The sequence below is a fragment of the Sebastes fasciatus genome, chromosome 5 (assembly GCF_043250625.1).
Source record: "Sebastes fasciatus isolate fSebFas1 chromosome 5, fSebFas1.pri, whole genome shotgun sequence".
Classification (NCBI taxonomy): Eukaryota; Metazoa; Chordata; class Actinopteri; order Perciformes; family Sebastidae; genus Sebastes; species Sebastes fasciatus.
In genome coordinates this window covers 22,166,786-22,180,515 of record NC_133799.1, presented here as the reverse complement: position 1 = coordinate 22,180,515, position 13,730 = coordinate 22,166,786, and the positions used below count along the sequence as shown (strand labels likewise).

General features: G+C 45.4%; 1 protein-coding gene across 5 annotated transcripts in view; it reads left to right on the top strand.

The window, feature by feature from the left end:
* The window catches only part of atp8b3 (ATPase phospholipid transporting 8B3), a 62,266-nt gene that overhangs the window by 29,470 nt on the left and 19,066 nt on the right, over positions 1 to 13,730 (top strand). For all 5 annotated transcript variants that reach the window (XM_074635806.1, XM_074635808.1, XM_074635807.1 and 2 more), the window contains 4 exons: positions 8,235 to 8,333; positions 8,961 to 9,022; positions 10,655 to 10,727; positions 10,980 to 11,050. In XM_074635806.1, coding sequence (XP_074491907.1) covers positions 8,235 to 8,333; positions 8,961 to 9,022; positions 10,655 to 10,727; positions 10,980 to 11,050 — 305 coding nt within the window. The remainder of the gene's footprint in view (positions 1 to 8,234; positions 8,334 to 8,960; positions 9,023 to 10,654; positions 10,728 to 10,979; positions 11,051 to 13,730) is intronic.

Genomic DNA, 13,730 nt, shown 5'->3' with positions numbered 1-13,730 from the left:
TAGGCCAAAGTGCTACCCCTGTGCCATCTGAGTTCCAGCGAATACACGTTTCACTCACTGACAAGGCGTGAAGTTCACTCACACGTTTTGCTGATGCCATCGCCAAAAGGAAAGCAACCTTTACTGAAGACCACTCCAGCCCCGACTGCTCCAGAGGCTCGAAGGGGGGGAGATAAAGGGCTTCTAGCACCAGATGCAGTTCCCACGAGGGAACCTTGACAGCCTGCGGGGGGTTCCGCCGCTGGGCTCCTTTAAGAAATCGGGTCACCAGAGTGTGAGACCCCACGGTCTGGTTATCCACTCTGACATGCCCGGCTGAAATAGCAGCTACATAAACCTTCAAGGTAGAAGGAGAGAGTTTCTTCTCCAGCAAAGACTGCAAAAAACTCAGTATTATTGGCACAGAGGCACTCTGAGGTACCTCCTCATGCACTTTACACCACTCTGAGAATATTTTCCACCTGTTGGCATACAGTGCCCTGGTGGAGGGTGCTCTTGAGTCAGAAATGGTTTGAATTACCGCCCGGTCACATACCCTTAGGAGTGGGTCCGGCTCCTCAGGGGCCATACCCAAAGCTGTAGGCGATCCGGGTTCGGATGCCAGATGCGGCCCCCCAGTTGTGAGAGCAAGTCTTGCCTCTTGGGCAGGCACCATGGAACTCCGTCCAGAAGCCTGTGCATCCCCGGAAACCAGGGTCTCCCCGGCCAGTTTGGGGCGACCAACAGGAGTCTGTTGTTGCCGTGCTGTATTCTGTGTAGCGTTACTGCTATCAGTGGGAATGGTGGGAAGGCATAGAGGAGGCAATCTGGCCATGGGTGTGCCAGGGCCTCCTGTCCCAACGGGCTTGCTGTCTCCGTCAGGGAGAACCAAAGAGGGCAGTGCGTTGAGGCTTCTGAGGCAAACAGGTCCACCTCTGCTGCGCCATATTTGCGCCATATCTCCTCTACCACCTCTGGGTGGAGCCTCCACTCGCCCGCAGGGGGTTTCTGGCGGGAGAGAAAGTCTGCCACCACATTCTGTGGCCCTGGCAGATACATGGCCCTGAGGCTGGAAAAACAAGGGAAAGCCCATACCAGAAGTCTCCGTGCCACCTGTAGCAACCGGGTTGATCTGGTGCCCCCTTGCCGGTTCACATGGTAGACAGCTGACTTGTTGTCGGACCGTACAATAACACGCCTGCCTCTCAACTGTGGTAGGAATTTGCGAAGTGCCAAATATATAGCACGGAGCTCGAGCACATTTATGTGCTCCGCCGCTTCCTGTGCTGTCCAGAGCCCCCTTATCGCTCTGTGCTGCCATACTGCCCCCCAGCCGGAGGGCGAAGCATCGGTCACCACCACCTCGCGACGTGAGGGAATCGAACCCAATGAGATGCCCCTGGCCAGATATGCCCCGGCTCTCCATGGCTGCAAAGCAAGGAGGCATCGGCAGGACACCCTGACTCTCTTGGATCTGTGGGACTTTGGATCTAATTGGAGACCATTGATCCAAATTTGGAATGGCCGTAAGTACAGGAGGCCCAGTGGCACTACTGATGTTACTGACGTCAACATACCTAACAGCCTGAGAAACAGGCTGTACCTCAACCTCCTGTTCTTCCGGAACCGGAGGAGGAGCTGGAGTATGGCGTTTACTCGTCTTGGTGTTGGGAAGGCCAGCATATGGCGGGAGTCCAGAGTTAAACCAATGAACACTACCCGTTGGCTGGGTATGAGACAACTCTTGGCATGGTTGACGGTAAGGCCCAACCTCGTCATGTGATGCAGAAGGGACGCAGTGTCCCGTTCTGCCTGTTCCCTGGTCAGAGCACAAATTAGCCAATCGTCCAGGTATGGGAGGATAAGTATACCCCTGGCTTGCATCGGGGCGAGTGCCGCCCTCATGCACCTTGTGAAGACCCGTGGGGCAAGGAAAAGACCAAATGGGAGCACCTTGAATTGGAAGGCCTTGCCTTCGAATGCGAAGCGCAGGTACTGCCTGTGAGGTAGTGCTATTGGGACGTGAAAGTATGCGTCCTTTAAATCGATGGATGTGAACCAACTGTGCCGTGTCACGTTTTGGAGCACATCTGCTGTACTCAGCATGTGGAAGGGCAACACCTTCAGAAATGTGTTCAGCCCTCGTAAGTCCAGTATAGGGCGAAACCCACCCTCTCTCTTTGGAATCAGAAAATAAACTGAGTAAAACCCACCTTGCTGTGTCTCTAGCCCCAGCTCTTCGATGGCACCCTTCCCCAGGAGGGTGGCTACTTCTTGTCTGAGTGCCTGGGACTTTGTGGGATCTCTGACCGTGGACAGTCTGATCCCACTGAAAACTGGGGGCCGGCGTCGGAATTGGAGATTGTACCCTTGGGAAAGCGTAGCCACCACCCAAGGGTCTGAAGTGCTGCTTTCCCAGCAGCTGAGTTGCTGCTGGGAGAAGCGTCCGACTGCCGGCCCCGGGGCATCAGGATCTTCCCCTCTGGCCCTTTGGGTACCTGGGGGGGCGATACCCTGACCCCCGACCCCTTCTCGCTTGAGGCACCGGCCGTGCCGGAGCCTGCGAGGTCCTCGGGTACGTATCAGGACGAGCTGGAAGCCGAGGGCGACTGGTACCACCACCCTGTGGGGGCCGCTGTCGCCATAAAGGCGTAGGTTCCCGGAAGCTAGCAAACTGCTGCCGAGTCTGGTTCGCCTGGATTCCACGCTCCAAGGCCTGCTGTGCTGCTGGGCCAAACAGCTCCCCCGGAACCACGGGGAGAGTGCGGAGGGCCCTCCGGCCCGGCTCCGAAAGCGGAGATTGGGCCAGCCATACCTGCCGGCGAGTCAGCGTAAGGGTCGACAGTAGTCTGCCAAGCTCCCTTGTGATAAGACCGAACGCCTGCAGGGATGCATCACTGAGGCTCTGGACGGAAGCATCCACGCCAGCAGTTTGCAGGGACTGGGACAAGGATAGTATCAGGTGGGAAAGAGAGTTTCCAAGACGGCCCATGCGTGCCGCTGTTTCATAAGCCTTGACTAGAAAGTCGTCTGTGATGCGACACTGGGGCCTGGGACAGCGAGCATCAGGCCTCAAGACCTCATTGGGAGACACAATAAGGGCGGCAATAGATGGCTCCACTGCTGGCATCTTACCCAGTCCGTAAGTGTCAGCGTTCTGCATTGAAGCTAAGGCCCTGCCGTCAGTGGTGTGGTGGGAAAGCGATTTCGGGTCTGGCCAGCATTTGTGGAGCTCCTCAATGTATGGCTGGGAGGGTGGAACAGAGAAACCCGCCAGGGGCGGGGCCCACCTAAAAAATGCACTGGATGAGGTGCCCGCAGTCGGGGCCTCATCCACGCCTAAGCGTGCCAAAGCCATACGGACCACTGGCTTAACTGTCGCTGGAGCAGACTCTGAGCCTGCCCTGGACCCACTTCCTGACTGCTGGGAACAGGTGTCAGAAGCGTGGGAGGAGGCTACTAGCTCTCCCTGTCCAGGCCGGTCCTCACAGAACTGGCTACAGGAAGCCCTCGTAGACAGGGCATCCTCATCCCATCCCGGTGGGGTAGGCTGGGTTGCGTTCACCCTGCCTGGCTGAAGGTTAAGGAGCAGCGCTTTAATCTCAGCAAACTCTGATGTTAGCGTGTCGACCTTAGTTGCCAAACAGTCCACTTTCCGTGCCTTTTTTGTAGGTGGGGCCCCCTCAGGTGGGGCGCGTCTCCGCCCACTCCGTGAAGGTACACCCGATAGGGGCAACTGGCACTCGAGCTGCTCTTCTAGCTCAGCTAATCGAGCTATCTTCAGCTCCCGTGGCATAAAACTACAATTCATGCACTGACTGTCGGACAGCCCCTCCCTCAGGTGTACAACACCGAGGCATGTGGGGCATTCATCATGGCCATCAGTAGCTAGCAGTGGAGCCATGCAGGCACGGCAAACATGCTCACCTAACATGGTGCTGCTGATATTTATAATAATTCGTAGTATGAATTTTATACTCTTATATTTAATTAAATAATGTATTTATCTTACTTATATAATGTGTTTACTTTGTTATGCAACTCATTGGTTACACTGGAGTGAAAGCACTCTCTAGTAACAGAGAGAAAAAATTACATCAAGTTGCTTAACAGGAAACTGTCTCAGTAACTAGACACTAGCTTTGAACTAGGACTGTTATTATACAAAAGACAGGGAAGATAATAACTTCCCCTTTAACAGCAGCCACAAAATAAGTTAACCCACAAGCGAAATCACTTACTGGGGAGCGGTCGCTCTATCTATCAACAAAGGAGATGTCTGCTTTAACGAGCGAAATCACTCGCTGCTGAGCAACACACACTGTAAAAGGAAATGAATTAGCCGACAACAGCCCAACGGGCTCGTTGTCCGACGGAGGCTCGCCGATACTGTAGCGCAAACACTTAGCTCGGCGGCCATAAACAATAAAGGAGACCGAAAACAGACTCCTATCAACAAACGTAACTTAAACTCTAACGACGGGAGGATATACTCACCTTGTGATCCTAGCTCACCTGTCGTTAGCCTCGCTGAATTGAACCGGCGAAAACACCGGTGTTACAGCGTCTAAAGTGTTAGAGTGTAGCCGTGATTAACTAATCGCAGCCCTTGGAGGACGAAACCGTAGCTCCAACCATGCGGTTGCAGGGCTTCCAGCGAAAAGTCAACGGCTTATCTCTTTTAATCAACCTGCATTCGCGGATTACCGAGAAGATTCAAGGGACATATCTGATGATGACGTGGGCTTATATAAACTACGTCATCCCAGGTCACATGTGACTTTGTTGATATTAAATACTCGACCTGCGCGTGCGCGAGATGGATAACATCCAGTGTTAAACACTGCCTCTGGCAGTCAGGAAGAACGAAATAGAACCCAGGGCATGATGGGAAAATGGGAAACACCTGGCTGTCGCCTGATCAAAGAGCTGATTGGGTCCTAGGCTGTTTTCGAAACCGCATACTATACTAGTAGTACTGATTTGGCCAAAATGTAGTATGTAGTATGCAGTATGTGAACAAAAGCAAAATCTCCAGTATGCCAGAAATACCCGGATGACGTACTGATTTGGAAAAATTCTCCAGTATGCATCGGACCAGTCTATCTCGCTTACTGTATCCCACAATGCAAAGCGCCGGAACAGCACAGGCTACGGGTATAAAAACAGCAGCCAGAAGCTGCTCTTTTTTTACGTTTTCTGTAGCCATTTCAACACTAAATTCACTTCTGAACGTTTTTGAGGCGAGAAATCAACTGTGTAGATTATTAATATCGGCAGTTTTACGAAGTTAGATGGCGAATCGAACATTTGTTCCACCGTTGTCGGAGTTTAGAAGCTCCACAGAATACCGTGACAGCCAGCGAGCGCCTGCCCGGGTCGCTGCCAGCAAGCCGGGTAGTCACGCTCAGAGACCGCTATGAGCTGCTGGAGCTCTCTAGAGACCGGTCTGTAGACGAGAGGCTTTGATTTCCTTGTTGACGGATAGTTTGTTTAAATATCACAACACAGATGTCCATTATAAATTAACAGGAACCTGTGTTTATTTGCCTTTTTTCGAGTTAAAAAGCTCCACAATCACCCGCGGGCGTAGCTCGCTGGAGAGCCGGCCAGTGACGCTCACAGAGCGGCTGCAGAGCAGCAGAGTGGCGAGGGAAGATGAGAGGAGAGGAAGAGGAGAGAAGAGGAGAGGGAAAGAGCAGCTTCTGACGGGGCAGAGAGGTTCCTGATGAGACAACATGACACTTTTTTAACATTTCTCTAATATCTGGAGGGAGATCAGTCCTTTTGCTGTAACTGAAAAAGCAGTTTGAGTAAAGTAAACGTTGTGGATGAATGTTTTATATTTCCCGTCTCTCCTCGTTGATGATCCTGTTTGTCGGACTTCTTTATGAGCTGTCAGAATAAATAGTTTAAACCTGCAGTATCTTATAAAGTAAACAAGCACAACATAAACAACAAAATCAAAGTTGTATTTTTTGATAATATTGTAATAGTGGTACAAGTTAGTTTTTTTGTCCTGTGCTTTAAGAGCTGGTTTGAAGGCTTAAGCCTCGTCTAGCATACTGCTAAATACATCACTTTAACTGTCACATACTGCATACTACTGAGGAACGCAGTATACAGTATGTACTGTATACTGCATACTGCGCTCCTCAGTAGTATGCAGTATGCGGTTTCGAAAACAGCCCACGTCTTGAAGAAAGTACTAACTTTCTATGTAATTCTTATATTTAACACTAGATTGTAGACTATTAGTTGTTTATAAAGCACTTATCAAAACTTTATACTCCATCTTCATTTTCTGTTAAGAGAAAAAAATAAGAGAAGTCAACTCCTGCGACCTTCCAGTCTCAAGCTTGCTTCTCTAACACAACACACCTCTTAACCAGGTGAACTGAATGATGAATCACACATGATCATAAATTGGATGGGTGTGGCAGACTGTTTATTATTAGCATGGGTAAAGACCCGTAAACACTGTATAATTGCAGGTTTTGAGATCATGTTAAATATACTTAAACAGATAAAACATGTAATTTCCCAGAGCGTCAGTACTGGCGTTACAGTAAAATCAACTAGGAGAAGCATCTAAGAGTAGTATGTAAGCCATTCAAGAACCTCAACCCACACAATATCAGTGGATCAATAGCATTTCTTTAGCCCACAAATTTAATAATCCAGTTTTAATAATTACTAAAAAACATATAATAATCTAAATTTGATTGTGATATTCATTTTTAATTTTTCTCAAATTTAAAACTTGCATTTCCTTGCATTTGACAGACAATTTGACTGTGAAAACTAGATGTTTTTTCCTTATCTTGGTGAGAGTGCTCTTGACCACTCGTAAAATGTTCACTTACCTAAGAGAAGAGCAAAATTAAGAAAACACTGGTGAATGGCAGAAAGCAATGGGTACTAACAAAACAAGAACAAATCGTGGATACAAACTAAAATAAGAGGAAATTTGTTCCTATATTGCTTCCTGCATGAGGCCCTAGCAGTTACCTATACCTACCTGTACCTATAGATATTATTTTTCTCTATATGCAGTGGAGCAAAATTTGCCTATCACATGACACACCATAAATTATCTCAGTTTCTGCCTCGGAGCGGAAAATTACCCTCAACGAAAAAGTTCAACGGGTTGTCATGCTGTTTTATCACTTGCTGACATCATGTCATCATCAGTTAAATGTTTTTAGCATAAGCCCTGTTTCCATCGCAGGAATTTTCCCCTGGAGCTAGGAACCTTTTGAGGAACTCATCGCGTTTTGACTGCAGGGACCAGGGTCTAAATTAAGTTCCTGGGACATTTTACGGGGCCTTTTTACCCCCCAAAAAGGCCCTGGTCGTGGGGGAGTACTTTCTGAAAGTACAGGAACTTTCAGGGTGGAGTTTGCAGGGATGACTGTCGCTGATTGGTAAAACACACACAGCGCTGCTACTTCAACGGCTTCAACTTGTGAACTGCTTCATTCGTAAACAAGGAAGTACTCTAGTATCAATTTAGGAGTATTTTTGGATGAGGGGAGAGCATTTCTTTTTGTTTGATAACATTGAAAGTACAGTAAAGCCTCTGGACACTCTATTCCCCCCCGCTCTCTCTCTCTCTGCCCGCTGAGCAGATCTCGTTCTTCGGTGGCAGACCATTAAATTAGCTAAATAAAATAACATCGCCCAACTCCAATGCGTACTATTGTTTATATTCTTAGGAACCTCTCGCCTGCCTTCTTCGTGCTTTATCACCCATGGCCGTGTAGTTGAGAGGATGAAATCGACGCATGCTGCACGCATATACAGATTTCGGAAGAGACCGGCAGCGTTGAAAACAGCCCTTTCAAAACTCCTTGCTGATTCCTTACGTTACTTGCGTTAAATAGCAGTCCTCTTCCGTGTTTTAGTACAGTTGGCTTTCACACCGGATGCGAACCGTACCTGAGTACACATGAACCGTACTCCAGACCACCTTTTGAAGTGGACTCGAGTATGGATCGACGAATGGTGCCTAAGTACGGTACGGAGCGTTCACACTAATCAAACGAACTGGACTTTGGGGTCAAAGGTGGGTGTTTTTGGGGTGTACTCGGATCCGGGCCTCGGTCCCTGATGTGAAAGCACCCTAAAAGGTGAACTTTTGGTGGAAACCCAGCTATAATCACTTGTGGAAGCTCTTTGTGTGTGTGTATGGTTTATACGGTATGTGTTTACTTTTCCATCTGTGTGTATTCATGCTTTTGTGTGGTTTCCAGTGTGTCCCTGCCATCTCAGCCATACCTTGGTACATCACCATCATCCCGCTGATCATTGTACTCTCTGTGAGAGGGATGAAAGACCTTGCCAACGACATGGTGAGACCACCAGCCACTCCGTAGTTCCCCCCGCCCCCCTCCTCTCTCTCACCCTGGGGGAGTCTGGGAGGGGGAATATCCCTCAGCGATGAATCCACCCGCTCACACACAAATGCACGATCTTAAACACAAATATACGACCGGCCTCTCACGCATGCATTTATGCACCTGGCACTTAAGAATGTACGCACTCTTCTCTCCTTCATTGTCCGCATTGACTCCTTGTCCTCTCCTCATTGACAAAACCAGTCATCCCAGTAGCATTAATTTTCCCTCCTATCATTAAAGCTTTTCCTTTTAAATGCAGGCGTGATGTTTTGCATGGAGAATTCTCTGGTTAAGTGCATCACTGAGTTACGGTCGTTAACAGCTCTGGGTGAAACGCTTGCTTGACCCCTCTCTATTGACTAATCATTTAGTGGAGGGTGTAAATCTCCCAGCTGGTGTCACTGTAGAGCCCTGTAATGGCGTTTCTCCTTTCTCCTGTTCAACCTTTCACGGCCACCCTCACTCCCTCTCACACGCTCCCTGTCCATCACTCTTTTCCTCCATCTTTCACGTTTCTCAGTCTCTTCTCTCGTTCTCTTTTTGGGTCCGTCTCTCTCTCCATCTCCATCTCTGGTTCAGGCACGGAGACGCAGTGACTCTGAGATTAACTCCCGACCCTGTGACGTACTCATCTCCCAGAGGTGAGGACAAAGACAGGGTGTTATTCTCTCAGGACTTCCAGTTTGAAACGGTCCTCTAATGAAGCTCTAATGAAGTGTGAATGAGTGAATCCCTAGATGGTCCCTTTGAGCATTAGAACCGAGCAAAAACATTTTCCACACCTATTGGAAGACATGAACTGTGACCAACCTCTTGATGACATCTTCTCCTGTCTTCAGACATACTTTTGCCTGAGTCTGTTTCTAAAACTGTTACATTCCAGATGATATGATTTCCCTCGTGGACTAAGAGACAACTTCAAAAAATTATTTGTGTACTACCCTCAAAAGTGTGGTAACTTCTTGAAAACTGCAATAATTGCAAATATTTAATCGCGATTAATCGCACATTTTTTATCTGTTCAAAATGCTCCTTAAAGGGAGATTTGTCAATTATTTAATACTCTTATCACAAAACAATGACAAATATTGTCCAGAAACCCTCACAGGTACTGCATTTAGCATAAAAAAGTAGCCTTTGCTCAAATCATAATGTGGCAAACTACAGTCAACAACAGCCGTCAGTGTGTCAGTGTGCTGACTTGACTATGACTTGCCCCAAATTTCATGTGATTATCATAAAGTGGGCATGTCTGTAAAGGGGAGACTCGTGGGTACCCATAGAACCCATTTTCATTCACATATCTTGAGGTCAGAGGTCAAGGGACCCCTTTGAAAATGGCCATGCCAGTGTTTCCTCGCCAAAATGTTACGCAAGTTTTGAGCGTTATTTAGCCTCCTTCCTGACAAGCTAGTATGACATGATTTTTCTAGTTTCATATGATGCCAGTATTTTCACTCTAGCTTTAAAACTCTAAAATCTCAAGTTGCGTTAATGCATTAAAGAAATTAGTGGTGTTAAAACAAATGTGCGTTAACGCGTAATTGTGTTAACTTTGACAGCCCTACTATAATTTTAATTAAAGGCCCGCACAGACATTTGATGTACACTGTCGTGCAAAGCAATGATATAGTCACATATATATATATATATATATATATTTTTTTATAATTTTGTATTTATTTATTTCAGACATGTAACAAAAAGGTAAGAACAAACAAAAATAAGTAGTAAAATTAACATTTTGCAAAATCTTAATATACAAATTCTCATAAACAATATAAACAACGTAAATTAATATTATATGTCCGAAAAGGAGTAGAAGGAAGTATACACTTATATGATCCTATCCCTTCTCCATAACTCAAACAATTAACTTAATATTTATGATATATACAACTCATAAACAACTACCCCAGCGCTATTATGTACAACCCAAATATCCACCCATTGTCAATCAGATAATACTGAAACAATTAAAGAGTTTACGTACATACAGATGAAAAGATAGAAAACATTGTTGTGTACTGTTAGATTGTATATTTAAAGGCAATCATTTTGGGATAGGGTATTTAAACATTTGATAGTGGATTTAGTTTACATTTGTTTCTTTAATATGAAATCTAGTAAAACATTGCTTTAGATCTATGAAAAACAAAGGTTTTGTGTTTCTATAATTGGTATTTTTGCATGTTCAGGAGATTGATGACCAGATAATGATGTAAAATTGCAGCAGATTTGTTTTCCATTTGCTCACTCCTCATCCGTCTCAGTTTCAGCAGAGAACAGTGGAAGGATCTGCGTGTTGGAGATGTGCTGCGAATCCACAAAGACCAAGTCATCCCTGTGAGATTTTCAATTTGTAAAACACAGAAATTAACAGCAATATAGAAAACAAATTGTCTGAGTAATCATTCCTGCGTAAATAGATTAAGATTACGTGAATAGGTAGTATATTTTAGTATTTTCTTAAAGTGGAAAATTTCATCATATGCAATAGCCAAAGTTTTAAATATTTTAATAAATGCTTCCAGACAGTAACTTTCTACTTCTACTCCCTCTCTCTTTTATTTGTCTGTTTTCTCTCCTTCCTCCCAGGGTGACCTTCTCCTCCTGTGTAGTTCAGAACCTCACAGTCTGTGTTATGTGGAGACAGCAGATATCGACGGGTGAGAAACCAATCTGTTCCCTCATTCTACCTCATATTGTTGAAAATTCATCATTTAATTCATCATATAATTATCAAATGCATCAAGTAAAACAATTCTACAACATAAAAACTACGAATATAGTGCAAAAAATCTTTAATTGTAAAAATAATAGCAAGAATAAGGAGTTAATAAGAAGTTTCAAGATGTGATATTGATTTTAGAGGCCCAAGATCTTCAGGCTCCTTGTTCTGTTGCCATGGGGACAACAAAAACTTGGTCACCTTTTTAAAGGTCTAAAATTATTTATACACTCTGGGACAACCAGAGGGGCCCATCTGAGGCTGCGTGGTGGCTCACAGAAGGGTAAAAGGTGTACGATACATTTGGGTCAGATACAGCATGGGATCAGTGAAAGAATGGGATCAGTTTACACCATGTGATTTTGTCTTTTTGTTACCAGTTTCAAACCAGTTAGAACCAGTTTGAGAAGTAAAGGTGCCTCGTGGTTAATTGCAGATTAAAGACCTTTTAACTATTCTGTATTATCAAGTTAATTTCTTCCGAACGACTAAACAGCAGTCATTTGACTAAAGTTATTTGGTCCAGGTCTCAAGTCCCAAGTATTTTTTTCTTGGACAAGTCAAGACAGTTCCCAAGTTAAGTCCCTTAGAGCTGCAACGATTAATCGATTAATTGATTAGTTGTAAACTATTAAATTAATCACCTAATTTACTATTAACTATTAATCAATTTGAGTATTTTTTTTTTTTATTCTCTGATTCCAGCTTCTTGAATGTGAATAATTTCTGGTTTCTTTACTCCTCTATGACAGTGAACTGAATATCTTTTAGTTGTGGACAAAACAAGACATTTGAGGACGTCATCTTGGGCTTTAGGAAACACTGATTGACATTTTTCACCAATTTGTGACATTTTATAGACCAACCAATTAATCGATTAATCAAGAAAATAATCATTAGTTGCAGCCCTAAAGTCCCCCCCTAAGACTTAGTCTTACCTGCAGTATTATAAAGAGAAAAGACTAGGTGTTAGTACCTGTCTAATAATTATATTATTGGCCAGTCTAACTAACCTGTTCAAAATATAAGTATTGATATTCAGTGAAATAAATGTAATCAAACAAACATCACAGACTACTGACAAGTCATTCGAGTCATCATGTCTTAAAGGACCAGTGTGTAACAATTAAGGGGATCTATTGGCAGAAATGGAATATAATATTAATAAGTAGGTTTTCTTTAGTGTATAATCACATGAAAATAAGAAACGTGTTTTCTTTACCTTAGAACAGTGGTCTCAAACTCAATTTACCTGGGGGCCGCTGGAGGCAGAGTCTGGGTGAGGCTGGGCCGCATCAGGTATTCCACAAAAAAAGCTTTGTTAAAAAAAAAAACAATCTTCTCAAACGTCATTATTAACAGTTCTTTAACTTGAATGGGTTCTTCTGAACATGAACTGTCCTGAACATTAATGGAACATTGAAGAACATGAACGGTTCTTCTGAACATGGCCTCTATTGCGTCTCCCACTTTTCCTGAAATTGTCTGTGCTCGTCACCAACCTTTCTCTTCACTGCAGGCTTTGAAAAAGACATGATTGGGGCTGTGTGACAAGATATATATTCATTCCACTTGGTGTCACTCCACAATAAAGTTGTGCCTGCTGTGTTTGTGTTGCTCTGCAATTACACCACCAAACCGCTAGTTGGCGGCGGCGTCTCTATGAGTTTCCTTCTTCTTCTTGTACTACAAACAGAAACTGAGGGAGTTGGAGCTAATAACTGTTGAACCACAGAACTTCTACTGACATTACTGCAACGCCGAAAAGAGAAAATATATCTGAGTGGATTTGTGTGAACAAACATTGAAAAGATGGAGGCAGAGAGAAGTAGAACTTGGTCCTGGCCGCTCAGCATCGCTGAGAGACTGGACCAATCACAGCTGTTGCGGTCTGCGTCGCCGCGATGTGTAGTTACATTTCTGGAGAGGTGCACGTCAGGCTACGGCGTCGATTCAACGCAGAAGTATAAATCAAGCTTTAATCAAGCTTATGCGATGTTACACGGGCGCCGCCACAGTTGTTGTGAAATGTTTCTCTGCTTGCATCAAGCCCGGCCGATTGCCCGTCCCCGGGAGCCATATACCCCGCTGTGATTGGTAGGTTCGTTCAGCTCGGGCTCGCGCAACAAAGGGACCTTCAACGGCAAACTGCCATTCACATAAAACTCGCGAGCCGAGGGCGCCTGGTTAGCTCAGTTGGTAGAACGGGCGCCCATGTAACAAGACTTGGTCCTGACCGCGGCGGTCCGGGTTCGAATCCGGCCTGTGGCCCTTTCCGCATCCACTCTCTCTCTCCCCCCTTTCCAAGACTCTATCCACTGTCCTGTCAATAAAAATGAAAAAATGCCCCCAAAAAAAACTTTATAAAAAACTTTATAAAAAAAAAAAAAATTTGCGAGCCGCACTAACATTAAACTTTCATATCAAGGTGGGGGCCACAAAATATCGTCTTGCGGGCCGCAATTGGCCCGCGGGCCGCGAGTTTGAGACCCCTGCCTTAGAATGAGCTGTTTATATCTACATAGGGAGCGAGTCCTCACTTCACGGAGTCCGCCATGTTTCTACAGTAGCCCAGAACGGACAAACCAAACACTGTTAACTTTTCCTGCTTGGGCCGG